Here is a 27,040-nt window from a genome sequence, read left to right as displayed (position 1 = left end):
CAAAGGTGGCTGGCTGTGAGCTTTGAAGCTGTGGGAGGCCATGTTTCTGCTGAGTACGGCATGCCACTCTCAGAGAGAAATGCTGACTCCATGCCTGCAAAACTGAGAGGCAGCCAGTGCCGCGGCTCACCAGGCTAATCCTCCGCCTTGCAGCGCCAGCACACCGGGTTCTAGTCCCGGTTGGGGAGCCGGATTCTGTCCCAGTTGCCCCTCTTCCAGGTCAGCTCTCTGCTGTGGCCAGGGAGTGCAGTGGAGGATGGCCCAAGTGCTTGAGCCCTGCACCCCATGGGAGACCAGGAGAAGCACCTGGCTCCTGGCTCCTGCTATCGGATCAGCGCAATGCGCTGGCCGCGGCAGCCACTGGAGGGTGAACCAACGGCAAAGGAAGACCTTTCTCTCTGTCTCTCTCTCTCACTATCCACTCTGCCTGTCAAAAAAAAAAAAAAAACCTGAGAGGCGCCCCCTGCCCACCCACCCCTGCTCGGCTGTGCGGCCGACCGCGATGGTTTCTGTCCCTGCATCTGATGAGGAGCCGAGCACTAATGGCCCCCGGCGGCGAGCGCTGTTAGACCAACACGCCCACCCGGCCACCTAGGCAGGTCACAAACGAACGTGGACACGCCGGCCTCAGTGCACAAGTCTTTATTTCTGGATGATACAAAAGAATAAACTTAAAAAACACCCCAAACGGAAAAGCAATGGCTCACTGAAAGCAACGTGACCCCTCTCCCACCCCAATAAACAGAGACCTGTGCCCGGTCACCCTCCGCCCCAGGCCCCTCTGCTCATAGACGTACTCTGGTATATATTACTCTACTCAGCGATAGACATCTCCCGAAAATAGAACTCCAGTCCCGCCCCTGCCCTGACCTTGACCTCACACCACCCGCCACTGCAGCACGCTGGTGTCCTTGCCCCCCGTGGTCAGGGCCACACTGTCGTCCCACAAGAAGGCCACGTTTGTCACGTGGCTGCTGTGTCCGCCATATTTGTGGCTGAGGGCCTGTTAAAGGGAAAGAAGAAAAAAAAACAGTCAGGGGGCCACGACACCCCACGATCTTCTCGTCCTCTGCTTCATAAAGGAATCTATAGGGGCCGGCGCTGTGGTGTAGCGGGTAAAGCCGCTGCCTGCACTGCCGGCATCCCATATGGGTGCCGGTTCGAGTCCCGGCTGCTGCACTTCCGATCCAGCTCTCTGCTATGGCCTGGGAAAGCAGTGGAGGATGACCCAAGTGCTTGGGCCCCTGCACCCACATGGGAAACCTGGAAGAAGCTCCTGGCTCCTGACTCCAGATCAGCCCAGCGCTGGCCGTTGCAGCCACTTGGAGAGTGAACCATCAGATGGAAGACCTCTCTCTCTCTCTCTCTCTGCCTCTCCTCTCTCTGTGTAACTCTGCCTTTCAAATAAATAAAAAACAAACAAACAAAAACCCATAGTGGGGCCGGCGCTGTGGCGCAGTGGTTTAAGCTGCTGTCTGCAGTGCCAGCGTCCCATATGGGCACCAGTTTGAGTCCGAGCTGTTCCACTTCCGATCCAGCTCCCTGCTAATGTGCACATGGGGGGACCAGGATCAAGTCTGGGGTTCCTGAGTTTGGCCTGGTTCAGCCCCAGCTTTTGTGGGCAACTGGGGAATAAACCAGCAGACAGGAGGCCTCCGTCTCTCTGCCTTTAAAATAAATAAAATAAAGGTTGGTTTTTTTTTGTTTGTTTGTTTGGTTTTTTTTAAGGAGTCCCGTGGGGAAGCAGGCGTTTAACTGTTTCGGTACCGAAGCTCCCCTGAAGGCTCTGGGTTCGATTCCTGGCTCCAGCTCCTGCTGCTGCTCCCTGCTCATGCACACTGGGAGGCAAAGTGATTGGGTCTTTGCCCGTCACCCACGTGGGAGACCCGGATGCAGTTCCTGGATCCTGGCTTCGGCCCTGGCCCCACCCCAGACGTCGTGAACATTTGGGGAGTGAACCAGAGGACGGGCACTGTGTGTGTGTGTGTGTATAAATAAATATAATGATAAAAAGAACAAAAAGCCCCCAGGGTGAAGCCTCCTGCCCTCCTTAGACAAATGGGGAAACCGAGGCACGGAGAGGGGTGGAGTTGGGGGTTGGGCCCACCCTGGCCCCCAGCCCTGCTTGCTTCCCTCTGCCCACTGCCCACGGGCACTCACCCGAGGCTGACAGCAGGGGTAGCTAAACAGGTGGACTTTGCCAAAGTCGTCAGCCGAGGCCAGCAGCTTGCTGTCGTGGGAGCGCGCCACGGCGTTGATATCCGTCCCATCCGCCCCCTCGGACCAGATCCCTGTGGACAAGACGGGGAGTGGCGAGGTGTCAGCTGGGGTGGGGCCCCCCCAAGGAGCAGGCCCCCGCCCAGCCTCCTATACACTGAGCCTGACCCAGTCCACCCAGCGCTCAGAACCCTTTCGTGGCCCCAGGAGGAAGCCTCTGACCCCCAGGCTCTCCTGGCCTCCGACCCCCAGGCTCACACCTTCACCACCGGCCAAGACTGATAGGGCCAGCGCCGTGGCTCACTTGGTTAATCCTCCACCTGTGGCACCGGTATCCCATATGGGCGCCGGGTTCTAGTCCCAGTTGCCCCTCTTCCAGTCCAGCTCTCTGCTGTGGCCCAGCGCTGCCCAAACCGGGTGGCACAGAGGTGTTCAGGGAGCGGTGCCTGAGGGACAGGTGGCCGGGGTACCAGCAGCACGCACGCCCCCCAGCCAGGTGCCACCACGCCCGTTACAGCCCGAAAGGACACCAGTGGTCATCTCGCCTCACCCAGTGCTCTCACACAAATACCACCCGTACTCAGTAAAGGAGTGAGCCCCCGCTCTGCAGGTGACCGGCGAGGGACTGTGCAGACCACGAGCCGGACACGCCGCCTCGAGCTCCGGGCCCCAGCGGGACTGCCCTCATTCGGAACTTACCAAACACCGCAAACCCCAAGACGCAAGTGGCTGAGGCCCACTGCACGTTCCGCACGGCCTCCGCGCTAGTGATCTGCTTACAGGTGGTGGGGTCCCCTGGGGCAGAGAGCGGGGGCGGTGTTCACATGGGGCGCCAGGGGGCCAGCGCCCAGGGCCCAGCCCACCTGCCCACCCGGAGGAGGCCGGATCCCGGGTCTCAAGAGGCCCAGAGCCTGAGCAAGGGGCAGCTGCCTAGAAACCTGGATCCCACCCACCGGGCCAGAAAGGGGGGATCCCGATGAAAGTGGGGTACACCAGGGAGGAACAGAACAGCCCTGAGCACCGGGCGGGGAGGAGGGAGGAGCCTACAATCGCGCATGCAAATGAGGCCGAGGGTGGGCGGGCGCTGGGTGGGGGGGCTGGAGGGAGGAGCCTGCAATCGCGCATGCAAATGAGGCCGAGGGTGGGCGGGCGCTGGGCCTGGCACTCACAGTATAGGATCTCGTAGTCTCCCGAGTTGGTGACAAAGCAGCTGCTGTCCTGGGCCCAGTCCAGGTGGGTGATGAAACTGGAATGGCCCTGCAGGGAGGCAAAGTGCAGAACTGGAGCAGGAGAGGGGGCACGGTGAGATCGGGAGGGGTGGAGGGCACACAGGCGGGGTGCGAACACGAAGGGGTGGGGGAGGACACGCAGGCCACGGCCACGGCCACGGTGGGGGCGGGGCCGGACTACCAAGGGCGGGGCCAGACTGATGGGCGGGGCTGACGAGATGGCCTAGAACACGAGGGGAATCTGGAACAGGTGGGCAGAGCCAGACACAGAGGGGCGGGCTTTGAATGCAAGGGGCGGAGCTACACAACGTGGGGGGGCGAGCTCGGGACGGGGGCGTGGCTACACGGAGGGGCGGGCTTAGAACACAGGAGGCGGTGCGTGGGCGGGGCTATGGCTCCTCGCTGTGATCTGGGCGGAGCTGCCGGAGTGTCCAAGCTATGCTCGGTGGAGGTAGAAAATTGGTTAATTCTGCGGCCCCTGGGCGGGGTGGCGGCGCGGGCTGGGGGGCCGCTGCCCACTCACCGAGCACTTGCCCAGGCGGCTGACCTTGCGGCCGCCCTGGTCCACCGTGTACACGTACACCAAGTTGTCGTGGGAGCCCACGGCCAGGTACGCCCCGTCTGGGGGAGGGGGAGGGGGCCATGAGGAGGCACCCAGACTCCGCCCCCTCCGCTCCCAGGCTCCGCCCTCGCCACGCCCCTCCCAGGTCTTACTGTGCTCCCATCCCTGCCTCGCTGGCGCCCCCCGCCGGCGGCTCACCTGGGGAGAAGCTGACCACGGAGATCTGCTCGCTGCCATCTGTGTGGATAGCCACCAGGTCGTGAGTGTCCGTGTCCAGCAGCACCCATCTTTGGGGAACAGCCATGGGGGAGGGGAGGAAGGGTGAGCTGATCGGGGGGCGGGGCGGAGGTGGGGTGAAGCAAGCTGGGGGGCGGCTGAGGGCGGAATCGGGGGGCCCCAGAGGATGCGGCAGAGTGTTGGAGAGACTGGGGCTGCTAAAGGAGTCTAGGAGCTTTTCCTTGGGTGGTGGTGGGGGCGGGGCAAAGGAGCAGAGACGCCCTCCTACCTGCCGGTCACCGTGCCCACGGCCAGGACAGAGCCGCTGGGGTGGAAGCCAGCCGAGCGGGCAGGGTCCTAAGAAGGGAGGCAAGAGGCAGGGCTGAACGCCGGGCGCCGCATCTCTCTGGCCACTCCCCTGCCTCAGAACCAGCTCTTAGCCTGGCACAAGGCTCTTACCTGCTTTGACTGTCCCAGACACCCTCGGGCCCTAACGTGTCAGCCTGCACGGGGAGCATCCCACCTGGCCCTTTCACTCCTAAATCCTCACAGCTTTCGTCAGCCCAGACGACTTCCTTAGGCCCTTTCCTAACCCGAGGTGGGGCGGGGGCCGCTGGGACACAGCCTACCTTCTTGCTAAGGCTTCTGACCTCCGATGCCAGTTTGCTTTCCATAAAACCAACCAGCGGGTCGCGGCTGTGAGTGCCAGGTCCCCCGCGTCTTTGTGGGAGGCACTTGGGAAATGCAGCACCACGGAGCCGCCCCCGGCTCAGCAAGGAGAGGGGCACGGAGCTCACGGCTGCACGTTCCCCGGGACCCCTGTACGGGGGTGCCAGGTCCGCGGAATGGCCAGATGGGAGGACGGCACACACACAGCGAGCGCCCGGTAACAGGTGGCCGTGTACTGCGGTGTGGGAGTGAGTGATCTGCCCCCCCCCCCCGTCCCTGTGCTAGAAGCTGGGCCCCCAGGGGGCGGTACTGAGACGTGGGGCATCTTCGAGAGGGGGCGCGGCAGAAGTGTCGGGGTCTCCGGGCCCCCACCTCGAAAGGGACTAAGGTCGCTTGTAGTCTAGGTTAGCTGCCCAGTGGTTGGGGTTCTATAAGGTGGGCGGGGTCCCTGCCCAGCTCTGGCAGTGCTGGCCATCTGGGGGGTGAACCAGCTGATGGGAAGACCTTTCTCTCTGTCTCTGTCTCTCTCTGCTTCTCAAATAAATTAATTAAGAAAAAAAAATAACTCTCTCCTTTCTTGGACACCAGCCGGGTCTGCTCAGAGCAGGTTCCACTTCCACTCCTCTGCCATGTTGCGGTGCCGCCAGAAGGGGGCGCCATGCTCTTTGAACTTTTCAGCCACCTGAGGGCGTGCTGGGTGGAGGGCAAATAAAGCTTTTTTTTTTTTTTTTTTTTTTTTTTTTTTAAGTGCCTAGCCTTGGGTGTTTGGTTACAGCACGGGAAGCTGACGAAGGCAGCGTGACCACCCTGTGACACGGGGCAGGAGACTTCCTCCTGAGTCTGTCTCTAAGTGGGCATCCAGCGACCTTGAAGGGCTGCAGGTCAACAACATCACGCGAGATACAGGCGCTCACTCGGCTTCTCCAGGCCGAGCCCCAGACGCCCAGCGTGAGATCAACCTGTGGGAGTGGTTACAAACCACTGACGTGGGGCTGTCATTGTGGCGCAGCAGGTTAAAGCCCTGGTCTGCAGCGCCAGCATCCTATATGGGCGCCGGTTCTAGTCCCGGCTGCTCCTCCTCCAACCCAGCTCTCTGCTGTGGCCTGGGAAAGCAGTGGAAGATGGCCCAAGTGCTTGGACCCCTGCACCCGCGTGGGAGACCCGAAAGAGGCTCCTGGCTTCGGATGGGCACAGCTCCAGCCATTGTGACCATCTGCGGACTGAACCAGCAGATGGAAGACCTCTCTCTATCTCTCTCTCTCTCTCTCTCTGTAACTCTGCCTTTCAAACAAATAGTGAATCTGGGCCACTGTGGCATAGTGGGTTAAGTGCTGGTGCAAGTCCCGGCTGCTCCACTTCTGATCCAGCTCCCTGCTAATGTGCCCGGGAAAGCAGCGGGGGTTAGCCCAAGGGCTTGGGGCTCCTGACCACTGGAGCCACTTGGAGAGTGAACCAGCAGGAGGAACGTCTCTCTCGCTCTCTCTCTCTGTAACTCTGCCTTTGAACTAAATACATCTTAATCTTAAAAAAGCCAAACTCTGAACTTCTGGTCCCAAACTCTGTGGGCGGGGCCCAGGGATCTTGCTTCTCACAACCCCTGGCAACCTGAGCACAGGGTATGCAGCAGGTGCTCAATTCAGGCAGCCAGGATGGGGATTATCATCCATGCCCCTAATAACTCCCAGGATGCACTATGCCCAGTTCACAGAGGGTCACAGAAGGTGAGAGGTGACCCCGGAAGGTTCCAGAACAAAAGCCTCAAAGAGAGGCCGGCGCCGCGGCTCACTAGGCTAATCCTCCGCCTAGCGGCGCCGGCACACCGGGTTCTAGTCCCGGTCGGGGCGCCGGATTCTGTCCCGGTTGCCCCTCTTCCAGGCCAGCCCTCTGCTGTGGCCAGGGAGTGCAGTGGAGGATGGCCCAGGTGCTTGGGCCCTGCACCCCATGGGAGACCAGGAAAAGCACCTGGCTCCTGGCTCCTGCCATCGGATCAAGGCGCACCGCGGTGGCCGCGGCGGCCACTGGAGGGTGAACCAACGGCAAAGGAAGACCTTTCTCTCTGTCTCTCTCTCTCACTGTCCACTCTGCCTGTAAAAAAAAAAAAAAAAAAAAAAAAGCCTCAAAGAGTGGTGGGGGCAGTGTGGCCTCCCCACTTCCTTCCTATGTCCTTTCCCTTCCTGTACTGGAACGGGAGCTTAAAAAAAAAAAGACACTTCCCAGAATCCCTTGCAGCTTAAGTGTGCCCTGGAGGGCAGGAGGAAGAGGTTCGCCTGTGTCAGTCCTACTGGCCCCCTGGACTAGACGGGCACAGCCGCTGGCCGTGTGCGACCCCAGGTGTGGTGGCTGCTGACCTGGTGCAGGGCCAGGGACGGCAGCACCGCGAGCCCGGCCAGGACGTCCGACCGACCCGCCCGTGACGACGGGAGAGGCCGCTCGCACCTGCACTTCCGACGCGATGGCCGCCGCCGCAGCTGGCAGCCGAGCCCTTTTGCGATGCACCTGCCGCGACTGGGGAACTAGATTCTGTTCCCATTCGTTCCCCTTTTAATTAAGTTTGAGGAGGCCGGCGGTAGTCGCTGGGGACAGCTAAGCCCTAGAGTCGACAGCTGCAGCGGCCACAGCTTCCTGCTTCCTGGCCTTGAACTTGCCGGCTCCCGCCTCCCCACCCCCTGACCCTGGAGGGCGGGGCTGTGGGGGGCATGCGGGGGCCGTGGTCCGCTCCTGCGCCCTCCCGAGGGTCTGTAAGCACTGACTTCCCCGTACTCAGCCCCCTTCCACTTGGCGTGGTTCCCGTCCGAGGCCGGAGCCACGGCCGAGGGTGCGCCAGGCCCACCCCCACCCCCACCCCCCCGCACCTCGATGGTCCTGCTCCACAGGGGCTGGTGGGACTCCGAACTCCACAGGTGCACCAGCCTGTCCTGCCCGCACGTCACAAACTGCGCCCGGCTCGGGTGGGTGGCCAGGCCCCACAGCTCTTCCACGTGGCCCTGGCGAAAGGGGGAGACAGCGGGCTGGGGCCCCTTCCACACCCAACCCCGATTCCTGGGTGCGTCTGCAGGGGGCGCTGCTGCCGGGCTGAGGCGAATCCCTTCCGTCCCCACATCCCCCGTCCAGGCTGCACAGCGGAGACCTTGGAGCTTGACTGGTCAGCCCCAAGGATCTGGGGGGCTTCTCCTTGGAGCCTCGGCGGGACCGGCGGGACCACGGGGTCAGTCACCGCTCCAGCCCCCAGCTTGGGTGCAGAGCGCGCAGCCTCCGGAAGGGACCAGCGCTGGCAGTCACCCCGTAAAACAGGAACCAACAATCACGGCGTGGGGGTAGGCGCTGTGGCACGGTGGGTCAAGCCACTGCCCGCGACGCCAGCATCCCAGCTGCTCGGCGCCCTGCTAATGCGCCTGGGAAAGCAGCAAAGGATGGCCCAAGCGCTCGGGCCCCTGCACCTGTGTGGGAGCCCCGGATGGAGTCCCAGGCTCCCGGTCCAGCTCCAGCTATTGTGGCTATTTGGGGATCTCTCTCTCTCTCTCTCTCTCTCTCTCTCTCTCTCTCTCTCTCCCCTCTGCCTTTGAAATCAATAACATAAATCCTAAAGAAATCATGTGAGAACGTAATATTATTACAGAAAGTAATAAACACTTCCAGCAACTGTGCTACATAATAATGCTAACATGATTATCTGGCCTCCAGAGGCCGGGACGCTCCCTCTGGCCCTAGATTATCTTCCTGTCCGGGGGAAGCCCCAAGACCTATGTGCAGGGCAGGGGACCTCCGGAGCACTCGCCGTGGGCGGGGACGCACCCACACAGGGAATGCTCACAAAACCCCGCGCCAGGAGCTCGGTTAACTCCCCACCCCGGGCACAGCCACAGCCACAGCCACAGCCGGCCGGAGGAGTCACTTTCCCAGCATCCCACAGCTGGCGCCACTCGGAACCAGGCCGGCAGAATCCCCGACCACCACACCATGCTGCCTCCCAGCAGGCGGGTGTTTTAATTGGAGATCTTCCCAGATCCTTGGAGGTGTGGTCCTTGTGTCACCTGCTGGGGCGCAGGACTGGACACATCCGGACTGAACCCACCCGCTGGGCTGACCACGCCCCCCATCAGAAGGGCCAGGGCCAGAGGCAGCACAGCTGGGGCGGGACCTGCCCCCCCCGCCCCGTGTTAACCCGATGGTTGCAGGATCCCGGGGTGTTCTGGGGGACCCCAGGTCAGGGCCAGGGCAGGGAGAGGTCAGGAGGAGAGGCAGGTAAGAGAGAGGTACGCGGTGGAAGGAGCCGGGATGGGCCGGGGAGAACCGCGGAGACGTGGTGGGGATCGGGGGGGGGGGGGGCAGGGTAGGGCGCCCCACAAGGCTGCTCACCTGCACCAGCAGCGAGAAGCCGGTGTGCATGGAGCCCTGCAGAATGGAGTTGCGGGTCGTCCCCACGTACAGTGCGTCTCCGCGGCCCTCCGCCACCGTGCGCACGGGGCCGAAGTCCTCGGGCACCTGGAGGGGCGGATGAGCTTGAGCCGAGCGCAGGGGCGGGACAAGGCAGCGAGCCCCTCCCCCGCCCCGGGAAGCCCACGCCCCTCCTCACCTCCACCTCCTGCAGTTTGCTGTAGTCGGAAGCCCAGAGCACCACCCGCCGGTCGCGGCCCCCTCCGGACACCAGCGTCCCGTCCCGCAGGGCGCAGAGCCCAAACACGCCGCCGTCGTGGGCGCCCAGCACCGCCTGCGTGATGCGGTTCCCACCTGCGGGGTGGCCAGGGGTGGGTCAGCGTGGGCGGCCGTCCGGCTACTGACCCGGGAAAGACCTGGAACATTCCAGCCGGTCTGTGTCCATCTGTTCACTGCCACCTGCCCTGCACCCACCCACTTACTCCCCATGAACTCAAACACCCACCATCCACCAACATCGACCCACCCAGCCAGCCGGCTCCGGCCACTCTCCATCTGCTTGCTGTCCGTCTGTCCATGCCTCATCCATTCCCCCACTCCTCCATCCCCCATCACTCCTCCACCTTTCTCATTCAACAATGAGCCCATCTTCTGTCCAAACATCCACTCACTTCCCCAGCCACCTGCCCACTCGCCCATCTGTCCACCCACCTGCCATTCACCCATTACCGCATCCAATCAAGTTATTCGGCCAGCACCGACTCTGGCCCAGCCTCAGGCTGACTGACATGGGACCCAGTGGTGACCATGCTCTTACACGGCTCATAGTCCAGCGTCAGAGACCCCGACCCACCCCCTCCCAGAAGGCAGCCAAGGCGGCTGGAACCGGGATGGGACACTCCCGGAAGCTGTGAGATCCCACAGAGGACTCCCAGCCTGGTGGGTCTGGGAGGGCTTCCTGGAGGAGGGGACGTTTGGAGCAGGAGCTGGCAGGGACAGGAGAGGGTAGAGGGACAGCTTTCTGCTGCGAAGGCCAGAGAACGGGACGGGGTGTGGACGCTGCGGGGAACCAAAGGAGATTCGGCGGGAACAAGCAAGGGCAGGGTGTCCAGGCAGGGCCAGATGGGACCCTGTCCCAGGGGACTGGGGTGGGGGGCAGGGCAGATGCACACTCACTTTGGGCACAAACAATGGGCAGGAAGTGGACTCCATGCCCCTTCTCCAGGAGAGCCAGGCTCCGCCTCCACATCGCTTTGTCCCACCCCTCCAACTCCACAAGCCCTGCAGGGTGGGCCTGGGGACAAGACAGGCAGCACCCTGTTCAGAGCTGGTGTCATACCCATTTCCCAGGCAGGGCCACTAAGTCCCAGTGGCCCAGGAAGCTCCCAGGGCCGCACAGAGTGGGTTACAGCTCTGGGACCCGAACCCAGGACTTCCCAGCTCCGAGATGGGCTCCACTGCCCGCCACGCAGCCCGGCTCCCGGGGGACATCAGAACCGACCCCTGGCTGACGGGCAGGGAACGGAGGCCTAGAGGGGACAGGAGGTCCCCGAGCGACCCCCGGGCGGCCGGTCTCCCGCACACCCCCGTGGGGAGGGGCAGGCGCTGGGACGAGGACCAGGGCTCGGGGACACCGGCACTCCCTGAACTTCCTGCTTTCCCTCTGTGCCATGGGAATAACAGACTTCAAAAAGGACTTCAAAAAGCTCATGGAAAATGTATTTTGGACAAAAAACCTATGTGTGGATTTGCATTTTTAAATATTTATCTTTTAATTTCAATGTTCCATGAAGTTCTGAAGTCCCTTCTTACGGCATGCAGTCTTTTTTATTTTTTATTTATTTATTTTTTTTGACAGGCAGAGTGGACAGTGAGAGAGACAGAGAGAAAGGTCTTCCTTTGCCGTTGGGTCACCTTCCAAAGCTGCTGCGGCCGGTGCACCGTGCTGATCCGAAGGCAGGAGCCAGGTGCTTCTCCTGGTCTCCCATGGGGTGCAGGGCCCAAGCACTTGGGCCATCCTCCACTGCACTCCTGGGCCACAGCAGAGAGCTGGACTGGAAGAGGGGCAACCGGGACAGAATCCGGCGCCCCGACCGGTGTGCCAGCGCCGCAGGCGGAGGATTAGCCTAGTGAGCCGCGGTGCCAGCCCCATGCAGTCTTAAGGCGTCTGATGGATGTAAAAACCAAAGCAGCACTTACGACTCATTCATGGGGCGAGCACTGTGGCGCAGTGGGCTAGGCCTCTGTCTGCAGCACTGGCATCCCATATGGGCGCCAGTTCAAGTCCCGGCTGCTCCACTTCCAATCCAGCTCTCTGCTGAGGCCTGGGAAAGCAGTAGAAGATGGCCCAAGTGCTTGGGCCCCTGCACCCACATGGGAGACCCAGAAGAAGCTCCTGGCTCCTGGCTTCGGATCAGCACAGCTCTGGCCCATTGCAGCCATTTGGGAAGTGAACCAGTGGATGGAAGACCTCTCTCTCTCTCTCGCTCTCTCTCTCTCTCTCTGCCTCTCCTATTCTCTCTGTGTGTAACTGACTTTCAAATCCATACATCTTTAAAAAAAACAACAACTCATTCAGGTGTTCGCATTTCCCACTGGGGACCAGCCTCGTGCCTCTTTCCCACACAGAAGGGACAGCTCCTACTCACCCCTTGTGGGTGTCGGGGTCGGACCATTCATGTGTTAACAAAGCCCTCCGCTGGGCAGAACAGTCAATTCACTCATTCACTCATTCATTCATCCCGCACTTCCGGAAACAGCCCATTCTTTGTAACACCTACGCTGCTGGCTGACCAGCGTCCGTCCGCCACGTCCCAGACCCGGCCTAGACGGTCTCCTCCTTCATCAGCGTCCACTGCTCCTGACACCGCCCCTTCATTTAAATCGCTCACTCACCTGATCCGCCACCCAGCGAGGAGGCTGCAAAAGCCCTCTCCCATCCAGGCACGAGGAGGCCCCTTCATTCACGTACTCGCCCACCCACGCGCCCGCCGGTCCACGCGCAGCGGAGCTGCCCACCCCTCCAGAACGCAGCCCGGCTCCCCAGTGCAGGATCTGCAGAGGCCAAGGCTGCGGGGGGGTCTACAGACACCCCAGGAGGTGGGGGTAGGGCAGAGCCTCGCCAGGGGTTGCTCAGGTAAGGCCGAGGGTGTTCCCGGCAGACTGGGCTGGGGGCCCGACAGACGGGGTGCCACTGACCTTTGCCCCAGACGTACAGGTTCCCCCCGGAGTCTCCAGTGACCACGTCACCGCCCTCCAGAAAGGTCACACAGAGCACGTACTTGGGTTTCTCGTGTTTCTGAGGCGGGGGAGGGAGGGGCGGTGTCAGAAGGGCCCCGGAGCAGGGTGTCCCCCGGAGGTCCCTCACCGCCCAGCACAGTGGGCTGGGGACCCCCGCACGCTTCTAGCGGGGCGGGGAGACCCCCGGGGGACAACCCCTTCTGCCACCCACCTGCCTCCACCTGCCGTGCTCAGCTCCCTCGGCTCTCTAGCCTTGTGCTGGCCCTGCTGCCTCCTCCCGGCTCCTCCCAGCCTTGGCCTTGGCCTTGGCGTCAGCCCCTCCCAGCTCCTGGGTCTTGTCTCCCCTCTCCCCGCCCCATCCCACCTCCCCCTGCCCCCCCACCCCTCCTTCTCAGCATCTCTGTCTGTGCCTGGGTCCCCACGGCCTCCCATCTCAGGGTGGCAGCCCCAAGTCTCCCCAAAGGCAGGGGGACCCTGTCAGAGGGTTCCCTGTTCTCTCTCCCAGGCCCCAGACACTGCGGCACCTGTCGACTGAGCGCTTGCTGCCTGCTAGGAGCCGCTGTGCCCCTCACCCGTCCTCACCACTCAGGTCAAGGAGGACCGTGCCCGTGGTGGGCAGAGGGAGACGGAGGCCCGCAGGCAGCGCCTCGCTCCCCGCCCAGGGCCCCCCAGCCTGCCCGGGGCCCTCCCGCCTCTCCAGGGCCAGCTGTGCCCGCGGCCCGGCACTTACCTCAAAGAGGCCCTGCCTCTTGCTCAGGCCGCCCCCCTCCAGGTTCCAGAAGTAGATGTGGGACTTCCCGCAGGTGATGAGCACGGAGGGGTCGGTGGGGTGGAAGGTGGCCACCAGCACGGCCTCGTTGGAGCACTTTGGGGGCCGGGGGAGGGGGGATTCTGAATGAGGACCTCAAAGCCACCGGAGCCCCCACAGCCCCGCCTCACAGGTGCACTGCACGCCCTACCTGCCCGCACCATGGCAAACCCAAACCCAGAGCACGGGCGGGTGGCGGCGTCTCAGTCATGACCCCCCACTAGGTGCCAGGCTGGGCACCTGACGCCCCTTAACCCACTTAACCCTCCCTGGTACAGGTGGAAGAATGAGCTCAGAGAGGGCGAGCCACCCGCCCCAGGCCGCACAGCCGAGCTCAGAGTCGGAGAAGCTGAGTCACCAGGGTCTGACCCAGGGCCTGGCCTCCGCATTGTGCGTGTGACCCCGGGCAGGTGCCTCTCCCCAGAGGGCCAAGCCAAGGTCAGCCTGGAACGGCACCCAGCCGGCCTCCCAGCAAGATACTCTCCCTACACCCATTTGAGAGGAGGTAACCCGAGGCCAGAGCCAGCAGCAAGGCCAGGACTTAAACAGGGGTCTGTGTGACGGCAGGCTCCCAACCACTGGGGGGGGCGTCCATGGGGAGGGGAGGAGAAGGGTCAGCCCACCTTGCTGTCCACCACCTTGGCCTCCTTGGCCCAGTCCCACACGGACAGCACGTGATCGTTGGAGTCGTCCACCGCGCACAGCAGGCTGCCCCCGTTCTGCAGGGGAGGGGGCGAGAGGCGGGGGCGTGGTCAGGACCCAGTCCCCGCCCCTAAGCCATCCCGCTGGCCAGCTCTGCTGAGTGACCCTGTCATCTTGTCCAGCAGGGCACAGCCTGTGTGCAGGAAATTCAGCCACAGGCAGGGCCGGCATTGTGGCACAGCGGGTTAAGCCACCAGCTATGACGCCGGCGTCCCATATGAGCACCGGTTCGAGTCCCAGCTGCTCCGCTTCTGATCCAGCTCCCTGCTAATGCACTTGGGAAGGCAGCAGAGGACAGCCCACGTGCTTGGACCCCTGCCACCCCGTGGGAGACCTGGATGGAGTTCCTGGCTCCTGGCCTCAGCCTGGCCCCTCCCAGCCATTGCGGCCACACTGGGGAGCGAATCAGTGGGTGGAAGATCAGTCTGTCTGTCTCTCCCTCTCTCTCGGTCACTCTGCTTTTCAAATACATAAAGAAATAATGAGATCCTGCCATTATTAGGTGGTACAGTGAGCGTTTTGTACGCTTTAGACACGGGGTAATTCTGATTCGGTCTTTTCCCTCCCCGCGCCTGCACACCAATACAGCCTTCGTGCCCCCGCGTCTCTCAGCAGTGCCCCTCCAACCTCCCTGGAGAGAGGCTGTTTTTCACTCCTCTACCCATTGCAGACCAACACTTCTGTAAAATACGGTAGAAAATAGACTAGGACACTAACCAAGAACCCGCCCCTCACACAGGGGGGTGCTGTGGCGTCAGCAAACCGCACCACCGATTCCTGGAGGCTTACTCTCCGCTCTGGGCTTATCTCCGCCCAGACCTGCCCACGCCCACCCAGGACCCCACAGGGACCGGCTGCGCCCCGAGAGACGCGGGGCTGAAAACCCTCCGTGGGTAAGGACCCCGCCGGAGCCTGACGGGGTGACTGAAAGGCGACTGGAGCTCATTTACAACAGGGGAGACTCTGGGGCCAATCAGGATGCGAGGTCTCCGTCACCTGGCCTATCAGAGCAGGCCTGGGGGCCACACCCACAGGAGGGGCTGTAACCCTGCTGGGGGCGTGACCACCACTGCAGGGGCGTGGCCTCATCCCACACGGACAGGCTGGGAGGTGTGCACACACTTGCCGCTGCTTTTGCTGTGTTGTATTTTGCTGTTTGTTATTTGGAGAGAGAGATCTCCCAGCCACGGGTCCACGCCCCCAGTGCCCACAATAGCTAGGGCCGGGCCGGACTGAAGCCAGGCACTCTGATACAGTGTTTCAAGTCGCATCTCTACTTGGTGTCAAAAACCCACCCCGTGGGCCCTGCTTTTGCGGGTGTGTGGGTGGAGTGGGGGCGTTGGGGTTGGGGGGTCGCAGTGGGGGAAAGACTTACGGATTTGGAGAAGCCCACACAGGACACGGCTCTGTCAAACACCCCCAGGCCCAGCACGTGTAAGGTGGACAGGGACACGGAATCCCAGACGCGCACGTGGGGCGGCAGTGGCTGCGGGAAAGACACCGGTCTGTTTCCTAGCTGGGGGCCCGGCTGCGCGCCCCCCCCCACGCCGCGGCCAGGCCCTGCCCTCCATTACCTTCCCCTCCTGGGTGGTGCCCGCCACCTGGCCCGTGGCGATGGTGACCATGTCCGGGTGGACAGCCAGGCTGCGGAGAGGACAGAGGGACAGGGCTTGGTGGGGGGCCGGGCCGTCACAGAGGCCGCACCTCCGTGCCGCTGATCGCTGCGTGGAGTCATTTGATCGATACTGCAGACCGCGGCCAGAAGAGCAGAGAGATTTAAGGGGCCGCCAGGGCTCCAGCCTGCCCCAGCCAGCGCGGCGCTGTCCGTCTGCAGACCTGGTCAGGGTTTAAACAGCCCTGCCCAATGCATAGATGCATGGAATTCAGCCTGGGGCCCAGCGGATGGAAGGAAGACAGCCCCCGCCCCCAGCACAGGGGCGGAGCAGCAGATGGAAGACAGCCCCTCACCCCGCCCCCAGCACAGGGGCGGAGCAGCAGATGGAAGACAGCCCCTCACCCCGCCCCCAGCACAGGGGCGGAGCAGCAGATGGAAGACAGCCCCGCCCCGCCCCTCAAGCCCCGCCCCCAGCACAGGGGCGGAGCAGCAGATGGGAGCCAGCCCGCCCCGCCCCATCGCCCCGCCCCCACCCCAGGCTCACGCTCACCACTTGATGTCATCATTGTGGCCCAGGTAGTGCCGCTGCCTCTGCTCTTCCACGCTGTACAGCACGGCCACGGAGGCCACGAAGTACACGATCTCCCCCGTGGGCAGCAGGTAGAGGTTGGCCCGGCAGTCTCGGCCGCGGTAGCCATAGCTGCGGAAGCCCTGGTTAAGGCGCCTGTCTGTCGGGGTCTCCAGCGGGCAGGTTTTCCTGCCTCCACTCTCACCCCTGCGGGGAGCGCCGATGGTCCCACCCCCCCACAGGCCGACGCCCAGCTCCTGGAACTTGCGAGACCGCCATGAACCTTGCCTTCGCCTGGGATGCACCCCCCATACGCCCGTCAGCCGTCACCTCCCCCTGGAAGCAGCCCTCTGCCTCCTCCACTGGGCTTCTCTTAGTCACGACCTGGGTGATGTGTAATGGCCTGTACCCCATCCCCCATGCCAAGGAGACTGCCTAGGTGGCAGAGACCGGGCTGCCTTATTTTTCATTGCCACAACACCTCCTCCAGGAAGCCCTCCCTGACCTCCAGCTCCACCTGCCCTGCTCCACCTTCCCCCTGCCCGGCTTGGCGCATACACTCTGGGTGTCCCACTTGCTGTGCACCCCAGGAGGGAGAGCTATGCCCCTCCCCAGCCTTCTGCTCACATGTTCAGAAAAGGTGCGATGAAGGTCAGAGTGGGTGTCCCGACCCCACGGGAACTGCCCTGCCCGCAGGTGCTGTGGAGGGGCCCAGTGTCGGCCACCTGGACGCGCACCAAGTCCCGCCTGGGACAGGTTCCTGTGGGTATTCCCAGCCGGCCAAGTCATTCACCAGCCTCCCAGATTCCAACGAGGAAACCAATGCCCAGTGAGAAGCAGGCAGGGACTGGGCTCCTGGGGCGCGTGGGGCGCGTGGTCCGAGTTGGCCGCGTCCCTAGGAGAGGGTTGGGGCCTTCCGTGGCCTCAGCTTCCCCAGTAGGAAGCAGGGTGAAGGGTTCCCCGCCGCAGCCTCAGGGAGCCCGCAGAGGCCAGTGCCGGGCAGCTGGGCTGGTAGTTCCGTCTCGGGCCAGACGCCGCCTCCCGCATGGGGGTACGCGGTTGCACTCCTGACCCCCGGCTCCGGCTCCCTGCCGGTGCAGACCCTAGAGGTGACGGCGGGGCCAGCTGGGAGGAGACCAGGGTGGTGTTCCGGCTCCCAGCTTCAGCCCCGCCCAACCCTGGCCTTCCCAGGCATCTGGGGGAGGAACCAGTGTGGGGGGGGGTCTGCCTCTCGAACAAACAAACCAAAATGCAGTCAACTCTGCAGAAGAGGAGGGGCCACACAGGAAGAGCTCGGGTAGGCTCGTTACTATCAGGGAACCCATTTCTCAGAGGACACCATGGAGGCACAGGCAGACAGGGACTCATCCAGCTCCCACGGGCAGCCACAGGCAGCACCCACTTCTGCCAGGCTTCAAAGCCAAGGCCGGCGTCAGGTGCAGGCGCAGTGCTGGAAGAAGCCGCCCGCGACGCCCTCATCACACATCCCGGGTTCGAGTCCTGGCTCTGCTTCCCAGCCAGCGTCCTGCTAACCGACACCCTGGGAGGCAGAAGACGATGGCCCAAGGACTTGGCTCCCTCCCTGCCACCCACACCCACAAAGGGGATCTGGAGTGAGCTCCAGGCTCTTGGCTTTGGCCCGGTCCAGCCCCAGCTGCTGTGGGCAGCTTGGGAGGGAATCAGCAGATAGAAGATCTCCCTCTCCCTCTCTCTCTCTAGCGCTCTCTCTCTGCATTTCAAATAACTAAATAAAAATGTAAACACAGCCAGGCCCGCATCCATTTCCAACCTCAAGCTCACTGTGGCCGCAGAGCCTTGCACCTGCTGTGCCCGCCTTCTGGAACGTTCTCTCTTGGCTCGTTTCTCGGCCGGCTCCTCACTGTTCAGGGCAACCTAGATGTCGGCTCCTCCAGTTACTCCCCTCCCCTGACCGCGGGGGCGGGGCCTGGCCAGCCCCTGCCTCGGTCTGAGATCCCACAGATCCTCGGTCTGTGCCCGCCTGAGGGGGCGGGGCGGGGGCGGGGCTAGAGCCAAGGATACACCCAGTCCAGCTTGAGCCTGCGGGAGGGCGGCTCGGAGCGCGTGTCCAGGCTGTAGGTGGGCGCCAGCTCGTCAGGGATCAGCATGGGCACCGGGCGGCCCCTCAGGAACATTTTCACGGAGCCTTCCTCTGCCAGGACAGCCCCCCACCCACCGCAGAGGTCAGCGGCTGACGGCAGCCCCCAGCCCTATTCGCGTCTCCCCTTCTAGGCGTCGCTTGTTTTGGTAACAGGTGGGGAAACTGAGGCCAGAGAGGCAAAGATTCAGCAGCCCCTCCCCCTGCCACCACCACCCCCGCGGCGCGCAAGCCTCCAGGGAAGCCCCTCCCCGGCTCCCCACTCACCCAGGCTGAAGATAACTTCTTTGGTTTTGCTGCCAAGAAAGGGCACAACAGAACACAACAGAGGCGCCTTAGCCAGCCGGTCGGGCAGGGGAGGAGGCGCCCGCCCGCCCCGCCCCGCCCCGCGGAGCTGTCCGGCGATGGGGGCTGGGGGGCCGAATAAGCAGCGGAGCGCTGCCTCTCTGCAGGCCGTGTGCTTTGCTCGGTTGATCGTGCAGAGCCTAAGACACAGGCCCAGAGAGGCAGTGGTCGCCAGAGATCACACAGCACTGGGCGGCGGGGACGCGATCCTGGGGGCGGGGAGTTGCCAAGGACCCCGCCCCCCTCGACAGCACGGCGCCCCCACCCCCACCCCCAGGCCCCGCGCGCCCCCAACTTCAGCGGGCGAAGCGGCCCAGGGTTAAGGAAGGGGCGTGTCCCGGATTCCCTCCGCCAGCGTGCAGGGGTGAGGCTCTCCGACCCGAGTCCCCGGGGATGGGGGAGGCCTAGGGTGCAGGCCCCGGGCGCGCGGCGAGGTGGGGGTCTGGGAAAGGGTCTCACCCAGGTCCAAAGCTACTCATGGCGGCGGCTGGCGGAGCTTCGGGGCCGGGGGTGGAGCCGGGACGGGCTCCGCCGCTTCCGGCCCTGGGAGGCGCCCGCGCCGCCGCGCCCTGCCCCGCCCTCGGCGGCTGACCCCTGCAGCCTGCGGGAGCCAGCGGGCCCCACGGCCCGGGTGTGGGGCCCTGCGGGCAGGCTCCGTTTTGGGGGTTGGGTCGGGGAGAGTGGTCGAGGTCGCGGGCTCGGGAGCGCGCCTTGCCTGGGTTCAAAGCCCGGTCCTGCTACTTCCTAGCAGTGTGACCGTGTTGCCCCACCTCTGCCTAAATGGGCATGAGACGCCTCCCGGGGTGTTGCGGGGACGCCGTGGCTTAGTCTGCGTCCAGGGCCTGGAGCAGGGCCCGACGCGTAAGGCACTGTGCAACTGAAACGTGTGGTTCTTGAACCTGGTCCAGCCGCGAGGACGCCTGTGAGCCCCGACCACGCCCACTGCAACAGGACTCCACCCCAGCCTTTGGCACCGCCCAGATCACCCTGCAACCCCGCCTCCGGGGACTGGACACGCCCCCAACATGCTGGCCACGCCCACTTCTTCTGACACCGGCGCCGCGCGTGCGTCCTCCCTACGTCCCGGGCCACACTGGGTGTTCTGTCCAATTGAACCCCTTCCAGGTTTGTTCTGTATCTTAGGCTTGGCCACGCCCCTTCACACCCATCCCATTTCTCTGGCCGCGCCCCCCTGAATCCACTTAAGAGTTTCTGTCGTCACCTGGAGTCAGCCCCAGTGACCACCCCCTATCCCGGGCTGTGGCTCTGCCCAGCCTCCACCCCCCAACACTCAGTGGGGCCTCTTCGCCACCTTCTTAGCCACGCCCACAAGCTTGGCCCCGCCCCGACTTCCCCTGGGCTCACCCGCAGGCCCTGCACACGCACCCACGCGGCTCCGGAGGCCGTGGCCACGCCCCCCGGTGTGGGCTCCGGACTCCCCCCGCGACCACAGCCCCCAAAGCCCTTGCACTGCCCCCCGCCTGCCCCGGGCTGAACTCGCCCACCCCCGGGCTCCAAGCGAGGGCCTGGGCGCTTGGGGGCCGCCCCACTTGCTTGCCAACCAGGGGTCCCTCGGGACACGACCCCCCCCCAGCACCCACCTTTCCCTCTTGGCGCTACAGTTGCTGCTGGAGGACGTGGTGCGGCTGCGGGCGTCCTCGCGGCGCACCGAGGCCAGACGCTCGGGCGACGGGTAGCGGCGGCCACTGCGGACAGAGCGCGCAGAGCTGCGGGCCGCGGCGCGGCTGCAGCCCCTCGCCGAGCCCTCGCTCTGCGTCCGCACAGCCCCTGGCTCCCGCGGGGTCTCGGGGGAGGCCTCACCTGCGCCCGGGAGTCGCCTCCTTCTTGGGGGAGGAGGGGGACGTGGCATAGCCGCCCACGCGCCGCGGGGGCCCCGAGCCGTCGAGAGGCGCCCTGGTGGGGAGGCCTTTCAGGAGCTGGCACACTGCGGGGGTCGGCGGGGGTCAGGCGGCGGGAGGTGGGCGCGCCGCCCCCGGCCCCTCTCGCCGCCGCCCGGCGTACCTGCGGCCGTGGTGCCCAGGCGCGGCGGCGCCCGGCCCCTGGGGGTGCTCCGCGCGCGCAGCGCGGCGCCCTGCTCCTCGCACGCCCGCAGGCGCCGCAGCGCGTCGGCCAGCGCCGCCTTCAGGACGGCCAGCTCGTCCTCCTGCAGCTGCAGCCGCTGCTCCAGCGCCGACACGCGGTCGTCCACCTCCATGCCGCTCGTGCCCGACAGGTTGTCATCTGGAAGGCGCGGGAGCCGCGGCTTCGAGGGCCGCCCGGGAGCCGCCGGCCAGCGTCCATGCGCGGCCAGCCACGCCCCCTTCCTCGCCCGCGGCCCCGCGGCTGGGATGCTCGGAGCCGGAAGGGGAAGGAAAGCCCCGGCGCTCCGCGGCGCGCCCCCACCTCCCCGCTCGGCCGGCAGCGCCCTGGCCGTGTGGCCCTGGGGAAGTCCCTCTCCTTTCTTAGTACGCTTCTGGGAGATTGTCACTCTGCCTCCGTGGCTAAGATGCTCAACCATCAGCGGACACCAGCCAACCGACGCCTAGCGACGCCAGAGTTCCAGGCTTGGTCCCCGACATCCTCTCACGAGGGCCGATTTTTCTATCACAGTTTCTAAAAGTTTCCAAGCCTCCAAGTCAGGTCATAGATCCTCCGCCTCCCCTTCTTCTCTCCGAGGGGTTCGACCCGAGAGCCCGCGGCAAGGGCAGAGCTCCTGCGGCCCCTGGTGGCCGACCTCGGAGTTGCAGGCAACGCTTAGCGGACCCAGGACACCCAAAGGGTGCACGGGCGGGGATGACACACAAACTCTCCTCCCCAGCCACAGTTCCTCTACTCTGTCCCCGGTCTTTATTTCGCCTCCGGGATTTTCCTCTCCCCTCCTCTGCAGGTGCAGCCAAAATAAATCCCCCATCGCCTCCCCCCACATCCCTCTCAAAAATTTTCCCCCAATGGAAGAGGGAGGAGGACCCAGGTAGCCCCTCCCCATCCCTCCAAGACCACTCATACCCAGGTTCACTGCTGGCTACTACCGAGCAGGCCCTGTCTCCCAGCCTGGTGGAAGCAAAGGTGGTACCATGAACAGGGACAGGGCGTGGAGGTCACACCTGCCATCCCGTCTCCTTAGGCCACCCCGCCTGTCCGCTGGGCTCCGCAGTGCGGTCTCCCATCCTTCCCTCCCCCCTCCCCCCGCTGCCCAATCGCCTGCCAGGCCTCGCCTGCCCTGCCCCTCCCTCCACCCAGTGCCTTCCAAGTCCGGTGCCAGAGTAGGCAAAGGAACGGGGTGGGGTGGGGGGATGGAAAGGAGAGAGCGGCCAGCCTGGGAAGTCAAGCCCTGTGGGCATTCCATCTTGCACATGAGGAAAGTAAGGAAAGATGTCGGAGGCCACGTGCAGATGCCAAAGGTCACACAGCCAGTGGGGGGCGGGGGACAGGGGCCCCAATGGCCCCATTGCACCCAGGCTCTCCTACCTCCCATTGATCATATCACGAAAGCAAAAAACCCATCTGCTCTCGCTACCCGAGGTGTCATTGCCAGCAGATGCTGCTGAGTAAAACTCTGAGCTCCTCCCCGCGAGGGAAAGTGCTCAATAAACCCAAAGCAGTCGCTCTGTTCCACGGTGCCTGGGGCTCCCGGCAACTCGAGCCGTCGCGGCGTTAGACCATGTTAGGAGGAGAGAAGGAAGGGGACCGAGGCCCGGGGACAGGCAGCGTCGTGTGTGGGGACACACAGCCTCTTGGAGGAGCAGAGGGAGGCTGAGTGGGCATCGGCGCCCTCTGCCAACTGAGTGGTCCCTGGCACTGGGGTGTGTCCTCGGGGGGCTGCGCCTCCAAACTGGACGGGACGGCGCTGCCTTCTAAGGACCCCCTGAGTGTGCCGGAGACCCAGGAGTGCCCCGCCCAGAAAGGCCCTGGCCTGCTCATCCCACCCCTACCCTTCAAGCCCTCTGCTTCCTGCTCCTGGGCCTGACACCCACTGTAGCCCCTCTGGTGCCGTACCCCTTGACCTGGGAAGATGGGAGGGGTCCCCGGGCATGGGAGGGGAGGTGCCTGAGGATTTGGGGGTGGTGTAGTGGGGGCAAAGCCCTCTGGCTGTCCTACCTGGTCCCACATTCTGCCCTCAACACCAAGTCCCACCCACCCCCTAGGATCCATCCGTCTGCTAGGGAAGTGGGGAGGCAGAGCCCCAGGCCTTCCCCCCTCCAACCCTAGTCTCCTTGGGTTCTGCCTTCTTCCCTCTGTCCAGCCCCCTCGGGAGTAGGGGAGATTTAAGAGGGTAGGGGGCTGGGACTTTGGGGATGGGGCTCTTCCTCTGGGGTTAGGGTCCTGTTGCACTGGAGAAAGGCGGGGGGTCTTCAGCAAGGGAGGGGGATGGGGACTTGGGAGGAGGAGGAGATGGGTCCGACCCTGGGCGGGGCCAGGACCAGAGCTGGGGAGGGGTCTCACCGTTGCAGTACTGCAGCAGCGAGGACGTGTCGTAGAGACCGCAGAAGGCCGGGCCGCGCTCCGCCATCGCCCCGCCACAGCCACCGCCGGCCCCCCCGGCCCCTGCCCGGGCCCGGTCCCCCCCCCAGGCCCTGCCTCCCGTTGCCATAGCAACGCCCTTCGTTCCAGCATCCCCAGCTCGGCCCGCCCCGCATCAGGCGGCCGGCGCCGGGCCTGGCACCGGGGTCATCCCCCTAGGATGCCCAGAAATAGGGGGGAGGGGGGAAGGGTCGGAACACCCTCTGCCAGTCCCCCCAACACGATCCTAGGGCCAGGATTGGCTGCGTCGGGATGCCCCCTGGGTACCGTCTGGCCCCGCCCCCAGCCGGAGTGGATCTCCTCCAGCCCCCCTGCCTCGCCTGCTCCGAGCCAATCAGAGGCTGTTGCGCAGGCTCCTCCGCCAATAGGAGCGCAGAGAGATTGGAAGGGGCAGGTCCGCCCCTGCCTTTCAGCGCTGACGCGAACCCCCAGCTCCAGGAGGAGGATGGAGCGGAGGAAAGGCACCCCCTCCCCCAAAACCTTCTCCCTAAGCTTTTATTAGATTTCCCAAAAGCCCCTTCGCAAAACCAGGGCCCGCGTTAAAGCTTCAAGCCGGCCCAGGTAGCCGCTAGCTCCGCCCTGCACTCGCCCCCTGGCCGGGTCCTCCGAGCCCTTGTTTACTGGATCCAGACCCCACCCCGGGGCTCCTAGCTCCACCCCCGGAGTCGTTAGCCCCGCCTCCTATAAAGTTGCCCGCGCAGAGCCCTGGCCCGGACCTACTTACGGGATTAGCTCGACCCCTAGACTGCAGCGCTCTGCCCCCGCCCGGTCCATCAGCGTCCTGGGCAGCCCCAGGCCCTTAGCTCCGCCCCGAGAGCCCCGTTTCCCACGCCCGCAGTATCCAGTCCAGGCTTTGCGGAGGCCCAGTTGTGGGGCTGGGACCAGCTGGCCGTGTCAGCCGGTGCTGGCTCGGAAGGTAGCGGGCGCAGGGAGGGTGGCAAACCCGCCCGTGGACTGGAAGACGCGGGGCCGCCTCCCCTGGGCTCCACGTGGGGTCAGCGCCTAGGGATGACTCACGCCGTGTTTCCCAGGCACAGGAAGCTAGGCCGAGAGCAGGCAGGTTTCGCTCCGGACACAGATAGACAGCAGAGACCGCCCTGGGTTAGAATCTGCTTTCTCTCACCCCGCGCCTCAGTTTCCACGTCTGCAAAGTGGGACCTCATCACGTGGCCTCCGGTTTTCATTCGTTCAAAAATGCAGCCAGGATGCTGCTTGGGATGTGTCCCCCCACCCCCCGACCCCAGACCCCAGATAGGCGGAGTTCCGGGTTCCAGTCCCGGCTACCCCTCCGCCGGCCGTCTCTGATGGGCTAAGTACTTGGGCCCCTGCCACCCACTGGGGACACAGAGCCGGAGCTCCAGGCTCCTGCCTTCCACCTGGCCCAGCCCCGGCTCTGACAGACATTTGGGGCTTGCACCAACGGAGGGAAGCCCCCCTGCCCCCCGCAAGCAAATAAGATCAAAAGGAAAATAACAACAAAATGCTTGCTGAGTGCCTACTGTGTGCCAAACTCTGTTTGGGTGCGGAGTTCCAGGCACGGCCAGGTCTGCTGTCACGGATCCTGCATGGAGGATCCACGGGGCCAGGGACCACGACAGCCGATTCAGGGCAGGCATTCGGCCTCCCGTTAAAGCCGCCCTCCTCCGGCCGGCGCTAGGGGGATGCTGGGGATGCAGTAGGCTAATCCTCTGCCTGCAGTGCGGGTTCGAATCCCAGCTGCTCCTCTTCCAATCCAGCTCTCTGCTGTGGCTTGGGAAAGCAGTAGAAGATGGCCCAGGTCCTTGGGCCCCTGCACCTGCATGGGAGACCTGGAAGAAGCTCCTGGATCCTGGCTTCGGATTGGCCCAGCTCTGACCTTTGCAGCCATCTGGGGAGTGGACCAGCAGAAGGAAGACCTCTCTCTCTGTCTCTCCCTCTCTCTGTAATGCTACCTCTCAAATAAATAAATAAAATCGTCTATAAAAGAAAAGAAAAGACGCTCTCCTCCCACACCAGTGTACCTGGGCTCCATACCTGGCTCCTGATTGGATTAAGTCCCTGGCTCTCAGCTTCGGCCGCAGGCTTCTTGGGCATTTGGGGGAGTGAACCCACGGATGGGAGTTCTCTATGTCTTTGTCTCTCTCAGATTAAAAATGATTATAGCTCAAGTGTATCGAGTGCTTGCCGCTGGCCAAGCCCACTTTTCAACACCATTTCACAGAGGAACAAAGGTACCAAGCAGGTAAGGGGACCTCAGACAAAGGCGAGGATGGAAGGGTGGGGCAGAGTGGGAGATGGCGGGACGGGGAAGGAAGTGACTTTGGAGCTCTGATGTGAGGGCAGAAGTTTGCCTAGAGCTGCTAGGAGGAGCTTTCCAAGTAGAGGAAGCAGCAGGTGCAAAGGGCCTGTGGTAGCTGAGTTTGGAGGATGCCTGGGAACTGTAGAGAGAGGAGGGAATGGGCGGCTGTGAGGGCAAGAAAGTGGGGTTCAGTGTCCCCCAGAGGTGTGCGGAGACTTCTGCAGTTTGTCACTGTGTGAGAGCACTTCAAAAGTGCATGGGGAAATGGAATTAAAAGATAACGATTTTGGTACAAAATTTCAAAATCGTGCATATGAAGGATCTTTGAAAAGTTCATGGGTGGGGCCAGCACTGTGGCGCGGGAGGTTAAGCCGCTGCCTGTGGCGCCGGCATCCCAAGTGGGCACCAGTTTGTGTCCCGGCTGCTCCACTTCGGATCCAGCTCCTTGCTAATGCGCCTGGGAAAGCAGTGGAGGACGGCCTGAGTACTGGGCCCTGCCACCCACGTGGGACACCCGGATGGAGCTCCTGGCTCCTGGCTTGGGCCTGGCCTGGCCTGGGCTGTTGCAGCCATTCGGGGAGTGAACCAGTGGATGGAAAATTCCCTCTCTCTCTCTCCCTCTCTCTCTCTCTCTCTCTCTCCTTTCCACTATAACTCTCCCTTTTAAATAAATAGAAATCAATAAATTAAACAAAATTTTAAGTGATGACCAAAATAGACACGGGCCCTTGTCACTCTATGGTCACAGCTAATTGTGTGAGGGACAGAAACCAGAATGGGAGTTTCCTGTCTCCCAGATTCCAGCCCCCTGAGCTCGGATTCTAGAGGAGGGGAAACAGATCCCTGGTGGGGTGCTCTGGAGCAGGCTGCCCCAGAGGACTGTGGGAGCGCCACACACTGGGGGAGGGGTAGAGCTGGGGCGAGGGTGATAAAAGGCAAGCAGAGGGGCTTCAGCTGGTGGATTATGGGAGTGGGGGCGGGATGGAGAACACACGTCAAGGTGAGGCAGCCCTGCGCGGCCTCCCAGCTGCAGTGCGGGAACTGGATCCACGTGGGAAAAAATAAATGACCTTGGCCCAGTGGCTCGGCTGCTTCTGTTCTGCGAAGCAGGCGCCATCCCAGCCCCACTTCCGGTGTCGGCGGGGAGAGCAGGGGCGGATGACCTCACGCTCCCCGAAGCTTCAGCACAGCGCCCGCCCCAGTGGGGTGCAGCTAACGAGGATCACTTTGTCAGGAGCGTTTTTCGCAGGAGGTTGTCAAGCGCCTGGCCGCGCCCGGGGTGAGAGGGGGCGGGGCTCGCAGCCGCCTCCTGTCAGTCAGTCCTCGCCTTCCTTCCGCACGCAGCGTGCCCCTCGTGGAAGTTCGGGCTGGTTTTATTTTATCTCTTTAATGTCAAGGGCAGAGAGGCAGAGACAGATGGACAAGATATCTCCCATCTGCTGGTTCGCACCCCAGATGCCCCCCCCCCCCAGTAGCTGGAGCTCGGCCACGGTCCCGCAGGGAGCTGCAGCCGGAGGTGGAGCCGGGACTTGAACCTGGGTTCTCCAAGGAGAGGCACCCTTCTGCCTGTCCGCCTGTCT

At 63.7% G+C, this 27,040-nt stretch overlaps 1 protein-coding gene and 1 long non-coding RNA gene across 9 annotated transcripts; one reads left to right on the top strand and one right to left on the bottom strand.

Annotated features, from left to right (window-relative positions):
- Window positions 1-626: 626 nt before the first annotated feature.
- On the bottom strand, window positions 627-23,364 carry EML2 (EMAP like 2). 7 transcript variants are annotated; one of them, XM_051840099.3, is made up of 22 exons: window positions 23,105-23,334; window positions 20,684-20,902; window positions 20,483-20,606; window positions 20,263-20,367; window positions 18,584-18,612; window positions 18,241-18,370; window positions 16,183-16,332; window positions 15,592-15,661; window positions 15,393-15,503; window positions 13,939-14,034; window positions 13,238-13,372; window positions 12,466-12,565; window positions 9,467-9,621; window positions 9,250-9,375; window positions 7,746-7,877; window positions 4,514-4,581; window positions 4,207-4,295; window positions 3,970-4,067; window positions 3,387-3,474; window positions 2,917-3,012; window positions 2,161-2,291; window positions 627-1,003 (listed from the first exon to the last, which is right to left on the bottom strand). In XM_051840099.3, the coding sequence occupies exons 1-22, from the start codon at window positions 23,250-23,252 to the stop codon at window positions 878-880; spliced, it is 2,526 nt and encodes an 841-aa protein (XP_051696059.3). In that variant the 5' UTR covers window positions 23,253-23,334; the 3' UTR covers window positions 627-877. The 7 variants fall into 7 exon arrangements, 5 of the variants coding, with proteins under 5 accessions (XP_051696059.3, XP_069918111.2, XP_051696061.3 ...); XM_070062010.2 differs by lacking the exon at window positions 23,105-23,334 and adding an exon at window positions 21,668-21,691; XR_011383885.2 differs by lacking the exon at window positions 3,970-4,067 and having other exon boundaries at window positions 23,105-23,364.
- Window positions 18,276-25,171, top strand: LOC149120772 (uncharacterized). 2 transcript variants are annotated; one of them, XR_016224874.1, is made up of 2 exons: window positions 18,276-18,401; window positions 24,919-25,171. It is a non-coding gene; the product is annotated as an uncharacterized LOC149120772 (long non-coding RNA). The 2 variants fall into 2 exon arrangements; XR_016224873.1 differs by lacking the exon at window positions 24,919-25,171 and adding an exon at window positions 19,570-19,771.
- The last annotated feature ends 1,869 nt before the right edge of the window (window positions 25,172-27,040 follow it).

Source organism: Oryctolagus cuniculus, chromosome 18 (assembly GCF_051225735.1).
Source record: "Oryctolagus cuniculus isolate XC-2025 breed Fujian yellow rabbit chromosome 18, ASM5122573v1, whole genome shotgun sequence".
NCBI lineage: Eukaryota > Metazoa > Chordata > Mammalia > Lagomorpha > Leporidae > Oryctolagus > Oryctolagus cuniculus.
This window is presented reverse-complemented; position numbering and strand designations above follow the sequence as displayed.

Excerpts from the sequence above, each read along its gene's own strand:
- EML2 (XM_051840099.3), bottom strand. The coding sequence starts at position 23,252 with ATGGCAACGGGAGGCAGGGCCTGGGGGGGGGACCGGGCCCGGGCAGGG. Across the intron at positions 12,566-13,237 it reads AGAGGCAGGGCCTCTTTGAG|AAACACGAGAAACCCAAGTA; the intron begins GTAAGTGCCGGG and ends CCCCCGCCTCAG. Across the intron at positions 9,622-12,465 it reads CCTGTACGTCTGGGGCAAAG|GTGGGAACCGCATCACGCAG; the intron begins GTCAGTGGCACC and ends GCCACCCCGCAG.